Source organism: Symphalangus syndactylus, chromosome 6 (genome assembly GCF_028878055.3).
Source record: "Symphalangus syndactylus isolate Jambi chromosome 6, NHGRI_mSymSyn1-v2.1_pri, whole genome shotgun sequence".
Taxonomy (NCBI): domain Eukaryota; kingdom Metazoa; phylum Chordata; class Mammalia; order Primates; family Hylobatidae; genus Symphalangus; species Symphalangus syndactylus.
The window spans coordinates 55,910,234-55,933,407 of NC_072428.2; the positions used below are offsets into that span (position 1 = coordinate 55,910,234).

The window sequence follows — 23,174 nt, forward strand, 5'->3', positions numbered from 1 at the left end:
CTCAAGTGATCCACCCGCCTCGGCCTCCCAAAGTGCTGGGATTACAGGCATGAGCCACCACCCTGGACCTGCTACAGATGCTTTACGTCCCTGGAGGTGAACATGACTGCTGTTCAAGGACCTGATACCATGGGAGACAGCACCACCCTTTCAAGCAGTAGCCAATTCTTTCCAGGCCGTCAGCACCCAACACCCATCCCCACCCAGGACACACTCCCTGGTGGTCTCAGTCCCACTGGCCTGTAGCAGAGGCCTGAGCTGCTCAATCTTCCACTTTGGCCGCCCAGAAGAAAGGTCACTCCTGGACCTGCTAGCAGAAGGGCCTCTCACGTGATTTGACTTCATAGGGAAACTAGGACCCAGAGAGGGTGCATGTCATGCCCAAGGTCACACAGCAATAAGTAAGCAGTAGAGCATACCTCTGGGACCCTTCTGAGATAGTGAGCCCCAGCAGTCTACTGCCCACCCCTCCCCTGGCCCTGTGCCAAAACCTGTCCATGCCTTTTGCACAAGGCAGGGGCAAGGGTGAAGAGGGAACAAACCTGGCAGAGGTTTGCTCATCCTCTGTCCAACCCTCTGTTCTCCAACCCCCTACTAGGACTCAAACCACCCCTAGGATGGACCCATCCTGCACACGGGAAGGCAGAAGAGAAGGTGCCCAGGAACCATCTGAGATGATACTTGTTCTAATCCCAGGGCTCATGTGGGAGACAAGGCCCCAACTTCAGGAGCCCCCAGTGTGATGGGGGAAGAAGGGAAGAAAGAGTTCAGTCCAGTTCAACAAGCCTCCCTGCAAGGCTGAGGGAAGGGTGTGGCCGCACAAGGACCACGTGAGTTGGTTGTGGGCTACAGGCCCAGGGCCAGCATGAAAGGGACCTCCTGCCTCATCCAGGCCCATACACGGGCTGCTGAACCACTGAATGGTTCAGACATTGCATCCTGCCTCCCGCTGACTCGACATCAGTCACAGTGCTCCCAGTGCTGAAGGCCCTTTAGACCAGCAGATCCCTCTCCAGGTGCAGGGAGGCAGAAGCTCAACTGTGGCCTCAGCCAGGTGCTGCCCAGCCCCAGGCAGAGGAAAAGCTGTTCAGTTCCTGCGGTGACCTTAGTCACACACAATTCTGGGGACCTGTCTTGTCCAACTCCCAAGGGCCTCATCTGGCACCAGGTCTCCTGGGAAGGAACAAGCAGTTCTTCTGAAGTGGGACTAAAGATGGGGCCAGTCCCAGGAAGGAGGAGGAGCGTCTCCCGAGAGATGACCCTGCTAGGGCCCCTTAGGGAAGGCGGGAGGGGGCTGGGACAACAGAGTCCTTTGTTACCCTCTCAAAAGCAGCCACCCTGTCCTGCCAACCCCCTCTGTTCTCCAACCCCCTACTAGGACTCAAGCCACCCCTGGGACAGGACCCATCCTGTCCACATGGGAGGGAAGAACACAGGGCGCCCAGGGACCATCTGCGATGATACCTGTTCTAATCCCAGGGCTCACATGGGAGACAAGGCCCCAACCTCAGGAGCCCCCAGTGTGATGGAGGAGACATCCTTCCTTCAGAAGTCTCCAGTCTGAGGAGGGGGACATGGCTCCCACCTGCAAAAGCCAATCAGATGAGGGAGCCCCAGGCCTCCCGCTCAGGCGCCCCATGCTAATAGGGGTGGTATAACCCTGTCCCTCAGGACTTCCCAGTCTGATGGAGGAGTCAGGACCCCACCCTCTCTTTTGAGAACTTGCCTAATGTGGGAAATATCGCTTTCAGTCTTAGGATTCACTAACGGGAAAGGCCTAATTTCAGCACTTAGGGAGTCCCTGGACCGATAGCAAAAGCAAGAAGGGAAAAAAATGTTCAGTCCAGTTCAGCAAACCTCTGCCAGGCATCTTCTGGGGAAGCAGACCCAGCGTGGGTAAGGAAGCATCAACTGAGAAACAGAAATAGCCCTGAACCACAAGCTGCTCACCAAATGGGGAGCTCACTCAGCCTGAGGTATGAATGAATAAGAAAGTACCTTGAAACCACCCACTCCAGCATCCAAGGCCTGCTGGCCAAGGCTGCCCCTTCCTCCACAGCCTCACCCCTCACACTCCCACACCTGCACCCAGTATCTGCACCTTGGCCTAGGCTCTTCCTTCTGTCTAGAACACCTTACTCCTGCCTAAGTCTTTCTCATACTCCAGCACTCGGCTCCGGGGTTACTTCCTTGAAGAAGCCTTCCTCCAAGTCCCTCACCTGAGTCAGACACCCCTCCTTTCTGGAGCCAGCACATTGCATGTCTTCCCCAGGACCAGCTCACACTTCACAACCCCTCAGCCTGAGCCTGAAAGGACAGCACAGGGCAGTGGTCTTCTGCCTCTGGACATAAGGCAGAGGGAGGGGGTGGATGAGATAAAACCCCTAGGTTCCCATACCCAGTCTTCACTGCCTGCCGCCATACTGCTTGCTCCCAGCCCAGGGCCTCATGTCCTTCCTCCAAGAGGCTCAAGCCTTGCTCCAGGCATGTAGAAAAGCAGGGTCCTCTCCCACTCCTCTCTGCCCGCTGTAGCCTAGTTTTGCCCTCACCACTCCACCAAAACCTATGCCACCAGCTACTGCCTTCTGGCTGAATCTGAGGGGTCTCGCTCCAGCTCATCCTCTGTGGGTCTGTCCCTGCTTCTTTGGCTCCAAGAATATGGCCTTCCGTCAGTTTCCTCCCTCTTCTCTCCATGCCCAGGCACTGGTGCTCTCCAAGGCCCTGGCTGTCCCTAATTATCCTCTCTTTATACTCTATACCGCCTTCCTATGCGATGTCATTCATCCACATTTCCAAAGCCCTGCCTCACACCTTGATCCTTACCCCAGGATCCAGACCCCTCTACGCAGAAGCCCCACTACGTCCAGCCTATAACAGACTGCCCTGGCTCCCTCACCAAGCTGCTCCCAGCCATGCAGGCCTCAGCCAGATGGTAGGCGAGGGCACTCTGGCAGTAGCGGAGGATGGCTGGGTAGAGGCCAGCACCTCACTTGGGGTGTGCTGACTCCCAGCCTGCTGTTCTACTGCCACCACCCCAAAGTGTCAGAAGCCCTGGAAGTGGCAAGCCCACAACTCAGGACCTCTGGACCCATGCCAACGGGAGGCGTCAGCCTCAGGCAAGGAGGCCCAAACTTGGAAGGAAGAGAGCAGTGGAGAAGTCTGAAGCCCAGAGGCTGTCCTGGAATCAGGGATCAGAGACAGTGGGCCAGGCTTGATGCTACCACTCCCAGCAGCCCCACGAGCAGCCCTGGCCAAAGCCACAGGACTTCCCCATGTTCCAGCCAAGATGGGTCACACAGGGCTTAACCACCAAGAGAAATGACAGCCAAAGTTCACAGAGAGCTGGTGATTACATGTCCTCATCACCCTCCTTTCTCTGAAAAAAGAGGAGTTCATCTGCAGGAAAGGAAATTCCATTCCCTACCATTGCCTCTCAGGAAGTCCCTCCTGTTGTCTAAATCTGATCCTTCATGTTGTCTGTTGAGTTAGTGGAAACAGCAAGGCCCAGAAAGGACGCACAACTTGAGGCTGGGAGCTGCTGGGGAGGCCAACTGTGAGCCAGACAAGGCCCCCTCTCTTGGGCAAAAGCGTCGAGTAGCAGAGAGGGCTTTGTGGGTCAATAGGCCTGGGCTCTTATGCTTGCTGGCTGAATGGCAGTGAACAAATACTTAATCTCTTCTAGTCTGTTTCTTCATCTGCAAAATGGGGACAGCAATCACTACACTACTAGATTACAGTTGAATTCATTGAGATTATGCGTGTAATTCTAACACACACCAGATACCTGGCAAAGGTCCAGTCAACCAGCAAGGTTGATGGACTCCACCTCCTATTCACATTCATATTTCTCAGCTCTCTCCTCTCTGCAGCCTAAGTTCAGAGCTCGCAGCCTTAGTTCTCAGGTTTCTCCCCAGCCTCCTCACTGGTCTCTCTGCTTCTAGGCCTGCTCTTCCCATCCACCCTCCTTGGCGCTGCCAAAGACATCTCTCTGAAACGAAAACATCTGCTTCCAGCCCTCTGCTGCCTCACACTCTTCTCTGAATCACCATCCACTTCAGGAGAAAATGCTCTCTCCTTAGCCTGACATTCCCAGACTGCTGGTGACCGGTCTGTGTTTACCTCTTAAGGCTCGCTGTCATCCCCAGCCCAGGCCCCAGGGTGCACGCCTTGCTTCCTGCCTCCAAGTCATTGCACATTCTGCACCCTTGGCCAGGAATATCCTTCCCAATCCCGCCCCCTTGGCCTACTCATCCTTCCAGATGAAGCTCAGTAGTTCCAACGCCACCTGCTTTCCAGGAGAGCTTCCTGTGCCATGCTCCCTGCCTGGGCCTGGGTTGGGGACTTCTCCTTAAGCCTCCCACAACACATGTCACCCTGGGTTATGACCACCTGCTCTGCTTTAAACCCCTGGAGGACAGAGTAGACTCCTTCCTCACTGCATCCCCAGGCCCTGGGCACTCGGAAGGCACTCATCAACATTTGTTGAATGAATATATCATTGTTCCCAGAGCACCTTACAGCAACCATCATACTCCTGCCCTGTGATTAGTCCTGTCCAGGTATTTTGTTTTTATTTTTTCAGACAGGGTCTCACTCTCTCATCCAGGCTGGAATGCAGTGGCATGATCATGGCTCACTGCAGCCTTGACCTCCAGGGCTCAAGTGATCCTCCCACTTCAGCCTCCTGAGTAGTTAGGACTATAGGCATGTGCCACCACACTCAGCTAATTTTTGTATTTTTTGTAGAGCTGGTATGTTGCCCAGGCTGGTCTCAAACTCCTGAGCTCAAGCAATCTGCCCATCTCAGCCTTCCAAAGTTCTAGGATTACAGGCGTGAACCATCCCGCACAGCCCTGTCCAGGTATTTAACACCTCTTTCCCTCTTGACCCTGGGAGTTCCTAGAGGGCAGTGACAGTTTGTGATAAGTTTTCATTGTCACTTTCATATGGGGGTGCAATTCCAGATGGAGGGATGGTTGCGATGATTCCTGATGTTCAGTTTTTGATATCTGCAGATTCCTCTAAGAATCTTTACCTCTAAGAATCTTTACCTAAGTCATAGGTAAAGTAGAATCTCACAGCTTACGGAAAAAGACAAGGTACAGCCCATTACTGATTTTGCCCTTCTTTTCCAAATTACTTAGCAAACTGTCCAGAAAGGGACAGAAAGGCCTCATGGGGCTGCAGGAGAGTCTGAAGGGGAGGTCAGGGCCACCATCAGGTGGATTTAGCCAGGCCTTGGCTCCAGGCTTCAGGCAGTGCCTCTTCCCCTGCCCAGTGAAGTCAGTAAGTAAAAGGGAAGCCCTAAAATGTTAAGTATTGATAGCTCCAGTTTACAGATGGGAAACTAAGGTCCGGAAAAGTAAAGGCAATTGCCCAATGTCCCAAAGGTCCACCAGTAAGTTTGAGGCAGGGCAGGGGGAGCCATGGAAAATATCTTGGCCTCAGAGACAGGGTCTCCAACAGGTGCCCGGAAGCCCATGGTGTCCAAATCTTCCTGACAATCATGTCAGCAGGACAGCAATGACACTTATCCCCCAAGTAACAGAGAGGTACAGAGAGACCCAAGAGAGGCTGAGTCACCCCAATCGCAAGGCAGCCTAGGAAGGACAAAGGAGTGGAGAATGGCTCCGACTCCCTGCTATGCCCTGCAGGAAGAAAAGCCTGACATCATGGGTTAAGAGGGTCTTAATTTCAGGGCAGATGGATGTGACTGGGGAGGGAGTCACATACCTTCCTACTGAGGACAGAGGCCTAGGTCACAGTGCTGGCCAGCCAGCTGCAATGGGGACTAGCCATCAAGGTGCATGCAGACACAGCATGATCTTCCACCGTCCCCCCCAAAGCCTGGGCCTCCAGCACAGAGCAGGGCACCCCTCCCTGGCCCATGAGGGGCCTGGCAGTGCCCTAGGGCCATCCACAGAGACATGACCAAGTGGACTGCAGCCTCCGCCCTGCCTCTGGCCCCTTTTGACCTTAGACAAATCACATGACCTCTAGCCCTCTGGTTCCTCTGCTAGAAAACAGGAAGAGGAAAATTAACCTCCTGGAAGAGCTGTCAGGAGGATGGCTGGAAAGTAGTTTCTAAACATTAAGAGCCTGAGTTGCCTCTGAGCCTCAGTTTCCTCCTCTAGAAAATGGAAATCTCTGCAAGCCCTTTCTCACACTGTTGAGAGACAGTCTTAGATGGCAGTGGGTGGGAAATGGCTTTGTCAGTGGCCCTGAAAGGTGGTGCCCTCTGGGGTGGTGTCTCTCTAGTCTGTTAGCTCCTTCAGGGGAGGAGTGGGCCTTGCGCATCTTTGATCCCCCACACTATGCCTCGTATACAGCAAGAGCTTAATAATAAATGGAAACGAGGAGAGGGGAGGGGAGGAAAGGAAGGAGGCAGAAGTCGGACACAAGAATAGGAGAGGAGAAAGACAGAAAACAATGAGAAAGAGGGGGAGCCCAGGGAGAGGCTGCTGTGCCCACTCAGGGGGTGGGGAGGGCAAAGCGGAAAATAGGGTGGCAACGCTGAGCCCCTGACCAGGGCTGGTCCTGTCTGAAGGGCTGCCTCCAGGGGCTGTCCTGCTCCAGCCCCCTCCTCCTTTTGTCCCAGTTTCCCCTTTCAGAGGCATAGACTGTTTCTTTTTGAGTATTTCAGGCCAGGTTCTAGGAGAACGGGAGGGGTTCTCCCAGCCCTAGGTTCAAAACAGTCCCTGGCCAGCCACTCCTCAGGAGATCAGAGGGAAAGGGAACAGAGTAGATGGATGGGATCTATTTGGATGGGATGGGATCTGTTTTCCCCAGGCTGGGAGTGGGGGTGGGGCGCTCTACCCTGTGTGATGTGTGTGTTTCCACTTCTGGCCATGTGGGGCCTGAAGCGTGTGTGTCAGCGGGCCTTGGGCTAGCAGCTCATGCCTGTGGGGTGCCAGTCTTTGAGGGCATCAGTCTGATTATGTCTATGGGGGTCAGTGTTGGTGTGGCCTTGCGCTCCGCTGTGTTGGTGAGACATGCCAGCACAAATGTGTGTGCCAGTGAGGGTGATGTGTGTGCCAGCAAGAGTGTTTGCTACAGCAAGTGCAGGTGACAGTGTGCGTATCAGTGTATGCCCACACGTGTGTGCCAGCACGAGGGTGTGTTAGAACTGGTGTGTGTTGGAGTGTGAGCTGTGCATGCCAACAAGGCTGTCAGCAAGAATGTGTTGACCGAGGCGTGTATGACGGCGTGCCACTGCATGTGATGAGCGTGTGCCAGTGGCTGCCAGTGTGTGCGCCAGCATGCCTGTGCCACGGGTTAGTGTGCCCGTGCGTGTATTGTGTGTCAACCTGCCTCCGTGCGTCTCTGCGGCTGCCGGCCAATGCTGGGTGTCAGCGAGCTGTGTGTCCGGGCCAGGATCCGCGGCCCACATGGGGCGGCCCGGCCCTAGCCCTTTGGGTCGCCCCCGCCCACGGCCCTGCGGGGGAGACCGCACAGGAGACCTCGGGGGGAGGAGAGCTGGTACTAGATCCCAGGGTGGCCGCGAACGCAGAACCAGGACGCAATCGGAGCCCCCGCCCGTGTCCTCGCCGAGGTCGCCCCCACGCGCCCCGCGCCGGGTGGCCGCCCTGCACTCACCGGGTCCCTTTGTCGCCCATGGTCCGCGACGGCCGCAGGGAGGTCCGCGGCGTCAGCGCCCAGGCTGGAAAATCCCCGGCCAGCAGGAGGAGCGCGGGCCAGCCCGCTCCCGGCTCCCTGCTCCGCCTCCTCCGCTCTCCCGGCCGCCGCCGCCGCCCCCGGTCCCCGCCCGCCGCCCGCCGCCCGCCGCGTCGAGCAGCGCAGCGCCCGGGCCGCGGCCAGGGGCGTGGAACCGCGCGGGGTGTGTGTGTGTGTGTGCGCGTGTGTGTGTGTGCGTGTGTGTGTGCGTCTGCGTGTGTGCGCGCCGCCCAGCGAGCCAGGGCAGCGCGGCGGGACGCGTCAGGGCCCCAAGGTCGGCGTTTGTGGTGGGGGAGGGGGGTCCACCCGAGTGAGAGTCCGTGTGAGAGAGTGTGTGTGTGTGTGTGTGTGTGTGTGGTGGTGTGGTGTACGTGAGGGCGCACGGCTGTGTGCGGGCCCTATTAGGGAGTGTATTGGTGTGGATGGAGGAGTGTGCACGTCTTTGTGCAGTTGTGCGTGTGTGCGCACGGCCGTGGGTGCGAGCGCGCTCTCCCGCGCATGCCGGGGCAGCCTTTGTGTGTGCGGGTGGTTGGAAGCCGAGGGTCTGTAGACCCCGAGGCCGCGCTGCCTGCGGCCCCTCGCTTAGCTGGAGACCCCGGGATGCCTGGCAAGGCCTTCGCCCTGTGCTCCACCCTTCCCCATTCCACCCTACCCCACCCCCTTCTACTGGAGAGATAACACCCAGCCACCCAACAGGGACAGGAAGAAGGGGCGGAGGGGGCAGTAGACTGCCTTAACACTGGGGAACTGAGCGGAGACCCGCGGCCAGCAGGGGCTGCAGGAAGCCGCCCAGGAAGAGGAAGCTGTGAGAAGTGAGAAGAGGCTATAAAGGAAGAGGGCAGAGCTGGCCCGCTGCTGTGACCGGGTGGCACCGTGGAAAGAGCCCATGCCAAGCTCCATGGCCTGCTGCGGGTGACCCTGTACACCAAGCTTCTGAGAACCCATGTCCGGACCTGTAAAGTGAGGATACACTAATATCAGCCTGCAGAATTGTTAATAGGTTGAAAGAACTCGCTTGTGTTTGCTGGCCTCCCCTGAGCGCCTGCATACAGTAGGTGCGCAGTAGATGTTAGCCTACTTCTCTGCAGGCTTCTTGATGTCCTATGAAATCTTGGCTGGGACGCTGCTTTGTCTGAGGTGCCTTCCTGCTTTGCAGGTAGTGGGAAATGGTAAGGTCTTTCCCACACCCTCACTACTGAGATTTGGCTAATTATCCCTGATAGGGCCCTAATATCTAAGTATTAAGGGGAAAGGAAGCTATCATTTACTCTGATGCTGTTGTGAGTATGTAAACATCTCCTGTAATTATGCTCACAAGCAGTTACCTATACTGTTTATATGCAGTATAATTACTATAATTATGTCCAGATTTGGCAGAGGGGCAGGGGGAGGCTGATGGGTAGGCAGGGTGGCCCACCTCTGGGCAATGTTAGGAGCTAGAGAATATGGATGAAGGCCCAGAACCCTCCTCCCAGTCTTGGCCTCTGGGCTTCACCTTCCACAGGGGAAGAAGAGGAAGCCACCTTTTGTTTCTGCAGGGCTCAGAGATCTGGAAAGGAGCAGACTAGAATCTTCTTTGATGACAGTAGATCCCTAACCAGGATGATGAGGCCAGGTCCTGCCACTCTCCACATCAGTTTCCCCACCTATAAAACAGGTTTGACCAAACCATGTGATCTCCAGTGGATCTCTCCATGCTGATGCCCAAAACATCTAAATGTATTTATTTATTTTATTTATTTTTGAGACGAAGTCTTGCTCTGCCACCCAGGCTGGAATGCAATGGAATGATCTTGGCTCACTGCAACCTCTGCCTCCTGGGTTCAAGCAATTCTGCCACCTCAGCCTCCCCAGTAGCTGGGATTACAGCCACTGCCATCATGCCCAACTAATTTTTGTATTTTTGTAGAGATGGGGATTCACTATGTTGGCCAGGCTGGTCTCGAACTCCTGATCTTAGGTGAGCCACCCACCTCGGCCTCCCAAAATGCTGGGATTACAGGCATGAGCCACCGCACCTGGCCCTAAATTTAAAGACTCAGGCAAATTCTTCATGTATTTGTTTTACTGTATTTGTTTTTGTATTTGTTTTACTGTAAAAATAATATTTTTAATTACTTCCGAGTAAAAGAAACAGTCCAGAAAGATGCATCAGGTGGTTTCAGGTAACCTCTCCCCACAGCTTGGAAAGCAGGGCTCTGACATTTAGGGACACTAAACAGACTGGTAGACTGTGGAGTCAACATGCAGGAGTCCAAATACTGTATATCCCCACTGGCCTCTAAATTCCATGAGGCGGGCTGTGGTATGCCTGGTGCTACTTGATAACAATTCTATGAGATAAGTGCTCTCTTCCCTTTTTCTTTTTCTGATGAGGTCTCACTGTTGCTCAGGCTGGAATGCAGACGACAGTAGCATCATCATAGCTCACTGCAGTCTCCAACTCCTCAGCTTAAGCTATCCTCCAGCTTCAGCCTTCTGAGTAGCTGGGATTACAGAAGTGCACCACTACACTAGGCTAATTTTTAAATTAGTTTTTGTAGACATGGGGTCTCCCTGTGTTGCCCAGGCTGGTCTCAAACTCCTGGCCTCAGGTGATCCTCCCACCTCAGCCTCCCAAAATGCTGGATTTACAGGCATGAGCCACCGTGCCTGGCCCTCTTTTCCCTTTTTTATAAATGAGCAAACTGATATTCAGAGAAATTAAGTCATTTGCCCAAATCCATAGCCTCCTCTGGGCCTTGCCTCTGACCTCCCTTCCTCTAGCCTTCCCCCAAAGGGAAACTGATACATAGTAGAAATATGATTTAATTTACTTTAAATTCCAGTGAGGGAGCAAGGATGGCAGAAGAAGAGTCAAAAGGACAATTTTGCTTTACCTGCCAGGCTCTATGAAAACCATATATATATATATATATATTTTTTTTTTTTTTTTTTGAGACGGAATCTGGCTCTGTCGCCCAGGTTGGAGTGCAGTGGCGCAATCTCTGCTCACTGCAAGCTCCGCCTCCTGGGTTCAGGCCATTCTCCTGCCTCAGCCTCCCGAGTAGATGGGACTACAGGCACCCACCACCATGCCCGGCTAATTTTTGAAAAACATATTTATGTATTAATAAAATGGCCGGGCAGAGTGGCTCATGCCTGTAATCCTAGCACTTTGGGAGGCCAAGGTGGGGGGCAGATCACTTGAGGTCAGGAGTTCAAGACCAGCCTGGCCAACATGGTGAAACCCTGTCCCTCCTAAAAATACAAAAAAAAAAAAATGAGCTAGGCATGGTGGCGGGTGCCTGTAGCCCTGGCAACTTGGGAGACTGAGGCAGGAGAATCACTTGAACCTGGGAAACAGAGATTGCAGTGAGCCAAGATCACGCCACTGCACTCTAGCCTGGGTGACAGAGCCAGACTCCATCTCAAAAAAAAAAAAAAATTTAATAAAATGTAAAAGTGATAATGTTGAGGAGAACTCTTTGTATATCCACAATATAATCTCAGCCAGTAATAAGTGTTATGAAGAAAATAAAACAATAATGAAACAGGGTGATAGGGACAAGTAGACTTAGAAAAAGACCCTCCAAGGAGGTGGGCTTTGGGCTGAGACCTGCAGAAAAGAATCAGCGATGTGAGGGGACAGTCAGAGAAGGAGCTGCCCAGCAGAAGGAGCAGCAACTGCAGAGGCGCAGGAGCAAGGACAGTGCTCCTAGTGTTGGTGAACAGGCAAGGGGTGGTACAGGTGAGGTAGCAGGGTTGAGGTCACATAGAACTTATAGTTGGGAATGAGGAGTTTGGGGAGCCAGTGGGAGGTTTAAGCAGCTGAGTACCAGTATTTGCTTTACATTTTTAAAGGTCACTCTAGCTGTTGGATAGAGGTGACTTGGTACCGGACAAGAGCAGAGGCAAGGCACCCCATTATTGCAGTCGTCAGGGTGGGGTTTTGGGCAAGACAGGTGGCCACAGAAATGAAGGAAGTAAAGGGGTTCAGGATTTATTTGGGAAGCAGATTTTTTTTTTTTTTTTGAGACAGAGTCTCACTCTGTTGCCCAGGCTGGAGTGCGGTGGCACGATCTCGGCTCACTGCAAACTCTGCCTACCAGGTTCAGGCCATTCTAGTGCCTCAGCTTCCTAAGGTAGCTGGGACTACAGGTGCAAGCCACCCCGCCCAGCTAATTTTGTATTTTTAGTAGAGACACGGGGTTTCACCTCAGGTGATCCACCCGCCTCGGCCTCCCAGAGTGCTGGGATTACAGGCGTGAGCCACCTCGCCTGGCCGGGTTCAGGATATATTTGAAAGGGGAGCTGCCAGCACCTGCTGAGGGACTGGCTATGAATAATGGAGGATCCAGGATGACTCAGAGGTTTGGGTCAGGGTCTGTCTGTTCCAACTCTCCATGTAATTCTCCAAGGGAAGTCACAGTCGAGAGGACTGGTGGGCTCCATTCTTCCTGTCAACCCATTTGTCTCACATCCTCCACCTGAGCAACAGAGTGATTTTTGCTCAAAGGCAAGTGGCTTCTATAGCTGAGGCTCACAGGAGATGGTCATCTCCAACTGTGTTCCAACTAGGGTGAGTCACGTGCCTGAAATTTACCACTCACAATCATTTCTTATTAAAAAATGAGAAAGGGGGGTTCTGGGTGTGATGGCTCGTGCCTGTAATCCCAGCACTTTGGGAGGCTGAGGCAGGAGGATTGCTGGAGCCCAGGAGTTTGAGACCAGCCTGGGCAACATAGAGAGATCTCTACAAAAAAAAAAAAAAAAAAAAAAAAAAAAACTAGCTGGGTTTGGTGGTGTGTGCCTGTAGTCTTAACTACTCGGGAGACCAAGGAAGGAGGATCCCTTTAGACCAAGAGTTTGAGGCTGCCGTGAGCTATGATTGTACCACTGCACTCCAGCCTGTGCAAGAGACCGCTGTCTCTTTAAAAAAAAAAAAAAAAAAAAAAGCCGGGCCCGGTGGCTCACGCCTGTAATCCCAGCACTTTGGGAGGCCGAGGCGGGTGGATCATGAGGTCAGGAGATCGAGACCATCCTGGCTAACATGGTGAAACCCCATCTCTGCTAAAAAAAAAATACAAAAAATTAGCCGGGCGTGGTGGCACGCGCCTGTAGTCCCAAGTACTCAGGAGGCTGAGGCAGGAGAATTGCTTGAACCTGGGAGATGGAGGTTGCGGTGAGCCAAGATCATGCCACTGCACTCCAGCTGAGGTGACGGAGTGAGACTCCATCTCTAAAAAAAAAGGACTTGAGGCTGACCGATGTGCTCCTTTAAGATGTTAGAAATTGAGAAACTAATAAGGAGCTTCCCTACCTCTGCCCAACCAGAAATCTGAGTGTGATCCTTGACTCCTTTCTTGTCCACCTCACTCCATAGCTACCTAGTCCCAGACTACCTCCTAAGTGTCTCCCAATAAAGTGGGAGGGGTAACCAGGAACGAGACCATGCTGGGCCTGGAGGCTCTTGTAAGGAATTTGTTCTTCATCCAAGTATCAGTGAAGAGGCTGAGCAGAGAGGTGACATGATCAGACATGCATTTGGAGTAGATGCTCTGGCGGTTGTGTGAAGAATGGATTGGACATGCACCAGAAGGGATGCAGACAGGAAGACCAATTAGGACATGGTGTCAGCAATTCAGAGGGAGGAATGATAACTGCATTCCAGAAAGAGGACACACAACAGCTGCAAAACCAGGAAGGAAGGAAAGGGCACAATGCTTGGGGGAATTCAGATGGATCTGTGGCGAAAGCAGAGTAGTGGGGAGGGACTGGAAAGGAAGATGGGGCCGTATCCTGAGGAAGCAGGCTCAGACAAGGCATCTCCCCAGTATGGCTCAGGGCCTGTTTTAGTTTTGTCTAACAAAATCTCCAGTCCCCATTTTCCTAAGGTGGGATTGTTGGTGTTTATCACTAGATGGACATTTCAAAGTTATCTTTCTTTTTTTTCTTTTCTTTTTTTTTGAAATGGAGCCTCGCTCTGTCGCCTAGGAGTGCAGTGGTGCGATCTCGGCTCACTGCAACGTCCGCCTCCCAGGTTCACGCCATTCTCCTGCCTCAGCCTCCGGAGTAGCTGGAACTACAGGCGCCCGCCACCACATCCAGCTAATTTTTGGTATTTTTAGTAGAGACAGGGTTTCACTGTGTTAGCCAGGATGGTCTTGATCTCCTGACCTCGTAATCTGCCCGCCTCAGCCTCCCAAAGTGCTGGGATTACATGCGTGAGCCACCGTGCCCAGCGTCAAAGTTCTCATTTGTAATTAACAAAAACCAATTCTGGCAGACTTAAACATACAAAAAAATTATTGGCCATATATTCAGGTAGCTGCCACTGCTGAATAATGGACACCACAGTTCACATCCCCACTATCTCCAGCACCAAACCCAGCTCCGTTGCTGCCCCCAGAAACTAGATATGGCCACTGCTGCCTCTGTCACCATGATGGACTCTTTGTTGGCCCTACATCTTTGAGTCAAAGTCCCCTATGCATTTGATTGGCTGAGTCTAGGTTATGTGCTCCCACCATTGCTTCAAGGATGCTGAGAAACTGTGTAGATGGCATTTGAGATTTCCATTCCGGGAGGTGGGCTTTGACTTACTATAAGACTCATGGGATAGAGAATTCCCCAAACATAAGAAAAGAGTTTAGAGGCTGAGCAGCCAAAACAATTCAAGTATCCACTTCACTGTGAAATGCAACTGGGTGAGTTATAGGAATAGCTCAGAATGGGAAGCAACATGAAGGGATAGATGTCCTTGCTAACAGAGAGGCCTTTGCCAAGATGCCTTAGTATTGCTAGCTTTCTAAAACAGGGAGAAAATAATTCTGACTCTGTTAATGTTGGAGTATTATCTTTCACCCTCCTCCAGATAACAATATAAATGTTGGACAAAATATAAAAACAAGGATTTGGCTGGGCATGGTGGCTCAAGCTTGTAATCCCAGCACTTTGGGAGGCCAAGGTGGGAGGATTGCTTGAGCCCAAGAGTTCAAGACCAGCCTGGGCAACATGCGAGACCCTGTCTCTGAAAAAAAAAAAAAAAAAAAAAATTTTTTTTGCCGGGTACAGTGGCTCAAGCCTGTAATCCTAGCACTTTGGAAGGCAAGGCGGGTGGATCACCTGAGGTCAGGAGTTCAAGACCAGCCTGGCCAACAAGGTGAAACCTCATCTCTACTAAAATATAAAAATTAGCCAGGCATGATGGTGGGTGCTTGTAATCCCTGCTACTTGGGAGGCTGAGACAGGAGAATCGCTTGAACCCAGAAGACAGTGGTTGCAGTGAGCCGAGATCACACCACTGCATTCCAGCCTGGGTGGCTGAGTGAGACTCCATCTCAAAAAACAAATTTTTTTTTTTTTTAATTCGCTGGGCATGGTAGCGTGCACCTGTAGTCCCAGCTACTTGGGAGGCTGAGGCAAGAGGATGGCTTGAGCCTAGGAGTTTGAGGCTGCAGTGAGCTGAGATTGCACCACTGCACTCCAGCCTGAGTGACAGAGTGAAATGCTGTATTTGAATTAAAAAACAAAAACAAGGATTTGAAAGCACTGCAGAGCAAACAAAAACAGTCCGAAATTGGAGGGGATTCACCCTTGTTAGATGGGAACCACACTGGGGAAATCTCCTTTTCTATACTTTCCTCCTGAAGGCGCTACCCAATCTGGGCAATGCATGGAAGCTAGGACTCAGGCAGAAATCTCCAGGAAGCAGGAAGCTGCTTGAGATATTAAAGGGTGGAATTAGGGGCTGCTAAAATGGCTAGAAATTGAAGGAGAATTCCTGGAAAGAAGAGGGGCACAAAGGGGTAAGCCCCCAAATAAGTCTATATACAGATTTGGGGGCTTACCCACTCCATGCCCCCCTTCTTTCCAAAGGTCTGGCCTGACCCTTTAACATATAATCACAGCCAGGTGCGGTGGCTCACACCTGTAATCCCAGCACCTTGGGAGGCTGAAGCAGATCACCTGAGGTCAGGAGTTCGAGACCAGCCTGACCAACACGGAGAAACCCCGACTCTACTAAAAATACAAAGTTATCCTGGAGTGGTGGCGCATGCCTGTAATCCCAGTTACTCAGGAGGCTGAGTCAGAAGAATTGCTTGAACCCAGAAGTTGGAGATTGCGGTGAGCCGAGATCGCGCCATTGAACTCTAGCCTGGGCAATAAGAGCGAAACTCGGGTCACCGCAACCTCCGCTTCCCAGGTTCAAGCAATTCTCCTGCCTCAGCCTCCTGAGTAGCTGGGATTACAGGCATGCGCCACCACGCCCGGCTAATTTTGTATTTTTAGTAGGGACGGGGTTTCTCCATGTTGGTCAGGCTGATCTCAAACTCCTGACCTCAGGTGATCTGCCCACCTCGGCCTCCGAAAGTGCTGGGATTATAGGTGTGAGTCACCATGCCCAGCAAGAAAGAGAAAGTCTTGACAGTAGCCACAGAAAAAGACATAATTGCAAACAGATTACATACAGAGAAACAATACAAATGAAGCCTGACTTCTCATCAGAAACCATGGAGCCAGAAAACAATGGAATACCATCTTTAAAACACTGAAAAGTAAACAAAAACATGTCAGTCCAGTGAAGTAAAGATCTTTTCAGATAAATGAAAGCATAGAGCATTAATTGCCAGCAGACCTGCAGAATAAGAAATGTTGCTGGGCGCAGTGGCTCACTCGCAGTCATCTCAGCAATTTGGGAAGCCAATGAAGGACGATTGCTTCAGTCCAAAATATACCACAATGCCCGGCTAATTTTGTATGTGTGTGGAGACAGGGGTCTCATTATGTTGCCCAGGCTGGTCTCAAACTCCTGGGCTTGAGTGATCCTCCTGCCTCAGCCTCCCAAAGCGCTGGGATTACAGGCATGAGTCATCATGCCTGTCCCCCAAAAGTTAGATCTTTAGAAGGGTATGAAAGAACACTAGAAACAGTGAGTATATGGACAAATACATGAACAAATTTTTTTTCTCTACTTTTAATTGACTGGTGAACATCAAAATAATATTTTATTGTGGAGTTTTTAATGCACGTAGAAGTGAAATGTGGGTAACAGCGTAAAAGACAGATAAATTGAATTATATTGTCGTAAGGTTCATATCTTTTTTTTTTTTTTTTTTTTTTAGACAGAGTCTCCCTCTGTCACCCAGGCTGGAGTGCAAGGGCACCATCTCAGCTCACTTCAATCTCCACCTCCTGGATTCCAGCAATTCTCCTGCCACAGCCTCCCAAGTAGCTGGGATTACAGGCATCTGCCATCATGCCCAGCTAATTTTTGTATTTTTGTAGAGACAGAGTTTCACCACCATGTTGGCCAGGCTGGTCTTCTTCTTTTTTTTTTTTTTTTTTTGAGACAGAGTCTTGCTCTGTCGCCCAGGCTGGAGTGCAGTGGCGTGATCTCAGCTCACTGTAACCTCTGCCTCCCAGGTTCAAGCAATTCTCCCACCTCAGCCTCCCCAGTAGCTGGGTCTACAGGAGTGCATCACCACACCTAGCTACTTTTTGTATTTTTAGTAGAGATGGGGTTTCACCATGTTGACCAGGCTGGTCTCGAACTCCTGACCTCAGGTGATCCGCAAGCCTCGGCCTCCCAAAGTGCTGGGATTACAGGCGTGAGCCACCGTGCCCAGCCTATATCTTTTATTCTAAATAAACTGTGATAGGTTATGGAGGTATATTGTAATCCCTAGAGGAACCACTTAAAAATACAGGAAGTAGGTATTAAATGAAGTACTAAAGATACTTGATTAACCTCAAAGAGGACAGAAAGGAAAAAGAGAACAAAAAACAGGTGGGACAAAAAAACACAGCAAAATTGTAGATCTAAATCTTACAGTATAAAAACTGCATTAAGGGGTGGGGTGCGGTGGCTCACGCCTGTTGTCCCAGCACTTTGGGAGGCCAAGGCAGGCGGATCACCTGAGGTCGGGAGTTCGCGACCCACCTGACCAACATGGAGAAACCCTGTCACTAATAAAAATATAAAATTAGCCGGGCGTGGTGGCACATGCCTGTCATCCCAGCTACTCGGGAGGCTGAGGCTGGAGAATTGCTTGAATCTGGGAGGCAGAGGTCACGGTGAGCCAAGATCGTGCCATTACACTCCAGCCTGGGCAACAAGAGGGAAACTCTGTCTCAAAAAAAAAAAAAAAAAAAACTGCAGTAAGTATATATGGACTAAACATTCTAATTAAAAGAATAAAAAAGCAAGGCTCAACTTTACACTGCCTTCAAAAAATGTACTTTAGGCAGGGCACAGTGGCTCACACCTGTAATCCCAGCACTTTGGAAGGCCGAGGTGGGCAGATCAGGTGAGGTCAGGAGTTTGAGACCAGCCTGGCCAACATGGTGAAACCCTGTCTCTACTAAAAATACAAAAATTAGCCAGGCGTGGTAGCACATGCCTATAATCCCAGCTACTCGGGAAGCTGGAGCAGGATAATCACTCGAACCCAGGAGGTGGAAGTTGCAGTGAGCCAAGATCATGCCACTGCACCCCAGCCTGGACAATGAGTGAGACTCCATATTTTTTAAAAATTTAATTAATTAAATTAAATACATATATGAAATAAAAGGCACAAAGATTGAGAAGAAAAAAGTACAGCAGTCTATATGTGCAGATTACATAAATATTTACATAGAAAATATTAAGGAACATATAAAACTGCTAGAATTAATAAACAATGTATGAAAATCTATTGTGTTTCTAAAAGGAAAAAAGAAATTGAGATTTAAATTTCTATTTATAATAGCATCAAAAAACACAAAGTACTTAAGAATAAATTTGGCTGGGCACAGTGGCTCAAACCTGTAATCCCAGCACTTTGGGAGGCCAAGGCAGATGGGTCACCTGAGGTCAGGAGTTCAAGACCAGCCTGGCCAACATAGTGAAACCCTGTCTCTACTAAAAAAAATACAAAAGATAGCTGGGTGTGGTGGCACACATCTGTAGTCCCAGCTACTCAGGTGGCTGAGTCAGGAGAATCCCTTGAACCCGGGAGGCGGAGGTTGCAGTGAGCCGAGATCGCACCACTGCACTCTAGCCTGGGCAAGAGAGTGAGACTCTGTATCAGAAAAAAAAAAAAAAAAAAAAAAAAAAAGAATAAATTTAACTAAAGACATGCAAGACCTCTATCTTTACACTGAAAATCATAAAACATTGTTGAAAGTAATCAAAGATCTAAAATAATTAAGAAACATAACAAGGCCAGGCACGGTGGCTCAAGCCTGTAATCTCAGCACTTTGGGAGGCCGAGGTGGGCGGATCATGAGGTCAGGAGATCGAGACCATCCTGGCTAACATGGTGATACCCCATCTCTACTAAAAAATACAAAAAATTAGCTGGGCGTGGTGGCAGGCGCCTATAGTCCTAGCTACTCGGGAGGCTGAGGCAGGAGAATGGCATGAACCCGGGAGGCAGAGCTTGCAGTGAGCCGAGATCCCGCCACTGCACTCCAGCCTGGGCAACACAGTCAGACTCCATCTCAAAAAAAAAAAAAAGTCTAGAAGCTAGTGCCATAAAATAAGGAAGCACTGAAAAAAAAAAGGAACCTGAAAGAGCTCTCAACAGCCAAAACCGGAACAGCATGAGCAACAAAATAAATAATGTCATATTGGATTGTAACCCAAAGTAGAAAATAAATAAACATGAGTCCGTAGTGGTCTAAATAAATGGTTGAATAAATAAATACATGATAGGAAAGGACAGATCTTCCTTACAGAGGAATACCAAATAATATATAGATATATTCTCCCCTCCAGATGGAGTTGAATTGGCCCTCCTGCCTTGAATGTGTGCTGGACTTAGTGACTCACTTCCAAAGAACAGAGTATGGATAGGGAAAAAAATAGTAACTTTAAAGTGGAGAAGTCTGGCAAACACTGCTTTAATGAAGTGATCAAGGTTACATCACCAGCTGATATCATGTGATGAGCCAGACACTCCACCGTTGTGATATTCTCCTCCAAAATACCTAACTCCAGCCTAATCATGAGAAAAATTCCAAATTGAGGAACATTCTGCAGAATACCTGACCAGCCCTCTTAAAACTATGAAAATGATTTTAAAAACAAGGAAAGACTGAGAAATTGTTACAGAGGAGACCAAGGAGACATGAGGACTAAATACGGTGGGAAATACTGGAGTGGGTCCTGGAACAGAAAAGGACATTAGTAGGAAAACTGGTGAAAATCTGGAGTTTCATTAATAGTAATATATGAATGTTAACTTCTTAGTTTTGATGGACCACAGTCATGTAGTGCCACGGACCCTGGTGGACTGAACAAAGGAGGACGAATGTGGGAATAAAAACAAAGACAAGGCCTGGCGCGGTGGCTCACGCCTGTAATACCAGCACTCTGGGAGGCCGAGGTGGGCAGATCACGAGGTCAGGAGATCGAGACCATCCTGGCTAACATGGTGAAACCCCATCTCTACTAAAACTACAAAAAATTAGCCGGGCGTGATGGCAGGTGCCTGTAGTCCCAGCTACTCGGGAGGCTGAGGCAGGAGAATGGCATGAACCCAGGAGGCGGAGCTTGCGGTGAGCCAAGATTGCGCCACTGCACTCCAGCCTGGGTGACAGAGCAAGACTCCGTCTCAAAATAAAAAAAAAAAACACAAAGACAAAAGAGTATAATTGGAAGAAGGGGTTAGGGGGCTTCTTGCTTCTAGTGAACAAGGGCCCTGAATTTCTAGAGCCATTTGTATTTATTAAGTAAAGGAGATAAGGAGAAGGGGGTGGTTGTCGGTCAGCTGCTTGACTTAGTACACGGCCTGCATGACTGCATTCTTTGAAGAGTAGGCTCCAGATGTCCCCATAGATAACCTCAAAGAGCACGGCACCAGGGAGTGACTGCTCTCAGCATACCTTCTGGTAGCAGGTGCAGATGCGAGTTTGCCCACATTCTGTATTCATGATAAACAGTTTGCTGTTTGATCATATAGCCTCCGGTGGAGTGCTGAGTTGGTCACAACCCTCAGGCTTTCGACTCCCATCAATGTAAGATGCTCACATTAGAAGAAAGTGGGTGAAGGGTATATGGGAACTTTGTATATTATCTTTGCAACTTTTCTAAAAACCGGTTTTTTTTTTTTTGAGATGGAGTCTCGCTCTGTCACCCAGGCTGGAGTGCAGTGGCGCAATCTCGGCTCACTGCAGCCTCTGCCTCCTGAGTAGCTGGGACAACAGTTGCCTGCCACCACTCCCAGCTAATTTTTGTATTTTTAGTAGAGATGGGGTTTCACCATATTGTCCAGGCTAGTCTTGAACTCCTAACCTCAAGTGATCCACCCACTTTGTCCTCCCAAAGTGCTGGGATTACAAGCATGAGCCACTGCACCCAGCTTTCTACAAATCTAAAATTATTCCAAAATAAAAAATTTACATAAAAAAGTGGCCGGGTACAGTGGCTCATGCCTGTAATCCCAACACTTTGGAAGGCTGAGACAGATGTATCACCTGAGGTCAGGAGTTTGAGACCCGGGCCAACATGGAGAACCCCATCTTTCCACTAAAAATACAAAAACTAGTTGGGTGTGGTGGCGCATGCCTGTAATCCCAGCTACTCAGAAGGCTGAGGCAGGAGAAAATTGTTTGAAACTGAGGGGCGGGTGGAAGGGGCAGGTTGTAGTGAGCCAAGATCACACCACTGCATTCCAGCCTGGGGCAACAGAACAAGGCTCTGACTGAAAAAAAAAAAATTCATATAGTTCTCCAAAAATATAGAGACAAAAAATAATTTTTTATTTTACCTTTTTTTTTTTTTTTTTAAGACAAGGTCTCACTCTGTTGCCCAGGCTGGAAGGCAGTGGCACAATCATGACAGCCTTGACCACCTAGGCTCATATGATCCTTCCACCTCAGTCTCCCAAGTAGCTGGGACTACAGGTGCATGCCACCATACCTGGCTAATTTTTTATCTTTTATAGAGACAGGGTCTCACTATGTTGTCCAGGATGGTCTTGAACTCCTGGGCTCAAGTAATCCCCCTGCCTCAGCATCCCAAAGTGCTGGAATTACAAGTGTGAGCTGCCATGCCCAGACACAATATTTTTAAATAGGGAGAAAAAAATCAAGTCATAAAGCATCAATTCAGGAGGTCTGATATCTGTTTAATGAGAATTCCAGAGAGAAAAAAGAGCTAGGCATGGTGGCTCATCCCTGTAATCCCAGCACTTTGGGAGGCGGAGGCAGGTGGATCACGAGGTCAGGAATTCAAGACCAGCCTGACCAACATGGTGATATCCTGTCTCTACTAAAAATACAACAATTAGCTGGGCGTGGTGGCGCATGCCTGTAATCCCAGCTACTCAGGAGGCTGAGGCAGGAGAATTGCTTTAACCCAGGAGGCAGGGGTTGCAGTGAGCCGAGATCATGCCATTGCACTCCAGTGACAGAGGAAGACTCCGTCTCAAAAAAAAAAAAAAAAAAAAAAAAAAGAAAAGAAAATAGAGGTAAGAAAATAATCAGAGAAATACTAGAAGAAAATTTCCCGGAGCAGTAACAACAAAAAAATGAGTCTTTAGATTAAAAGTGTCTATTGAATGCTGAACAGAATCCTAGGGATTCATGAGGTTTCAGAAAGTCCAAGACCTTCTGGAAATTAGAAACAAACAAACATTATCTGTAAGGGAATAAAGATCAAATTAGCACTGGGCTTCTCTGAAGCTAGAAGCTATAAAACAATGGTCTGTATAGTTCTGAGGGGAAATGGTTTTGAACAGTTAAGCCACAAAACAAGCTTAGGGGCAAAATTCTGAGAACTAATAAAATTTACCTCCCACACATTCTTTTCTTTTCTTATCTTTTTTTTTTTTTTGAGACTTTCCCTGTCACCCAGGCTAGAGTGCAGTGACACCATCACAGTTTGCTGCAGCCTTGACCTCCTGGGCTCAACTGATCCTCCCACCTCAGCCTCCCAAGTAGCTGGGACTACAGGTGTACACCACCACACACTTGGCTAATATTCGTATTTTTTGTAGAGATGGAGTTTCTCCATGTTGCCCAGGCTGGTCTTGAACTCCTGAGGCTCAAGTGATCTTCCCATCCGGCCTCCCAAAGTGTTGAGATTATAGGCGTGAGCCACCGCACCTGGCCAGCCACGTGCTTTTGCTGAAAAAATTACTTGAGATTGTAATCCAAAAAAAACAAAAAATCAGATATAATGTAGTGCTTTGATTCTCAAGATATAGTTCCAGAAGCAGCATCTGGGAACATGTTAAAAATGCAAATGTAGGGCCCATCCCAACCTGCTGAGTCAGAAACTCTGGGGTTTGAGGGCAGCAGTCTGTGTCTTTACCAGCCTTCCAAGTGATGTGGTGCATGCTCAAATTTGCAGACCCCAGAGTTGTGATGATGCTGTCAGTCCACTCAAATCCCCTTCACCAGGCTGCTGCACCCATTCCCAGCTGCTGTGAGTTGCTGTACAAAATGCCCCCTGTCTCAAGGTGGCACCAGGCTGAGACTGGTCTCCAGCCAAGAACACTTCCTAGCTTAGCTGTCTTCCCCCACCCTAT

General features: G+C 49.9%; 1 protein-coding gene across 2 annotated transcripts in view; it reads right to left on the minus strand.

The window, feature by feature from the left end:
* The window catches only part of ARRB1 (arrestin beta 1), a 90,762-nt gene extending 83,035 nt beyond the window's left edge, over positions 1-7,727 (minus strand). Inside the window, exon 1 of one of the 2 annotated variants that reach the window (XM_055282960.2) lies at positions 7,597-7,727. In XM_055282960.2, the coding sequence (XP_055138935.1) occupies positions 7,597-7,616 (20 nt within the window). In that variant the 5' untranslated portion in view covers positions 7,617-7,727. The remainder of the gene's footprint in view (positions 1-7,596) is intronic. The other variant, XM_055282961.2, reaches the window with a different exon arrangement.
* Between the last annotated feature and the right edge of the window lie 15,447 nt (positions 7,728-23,174).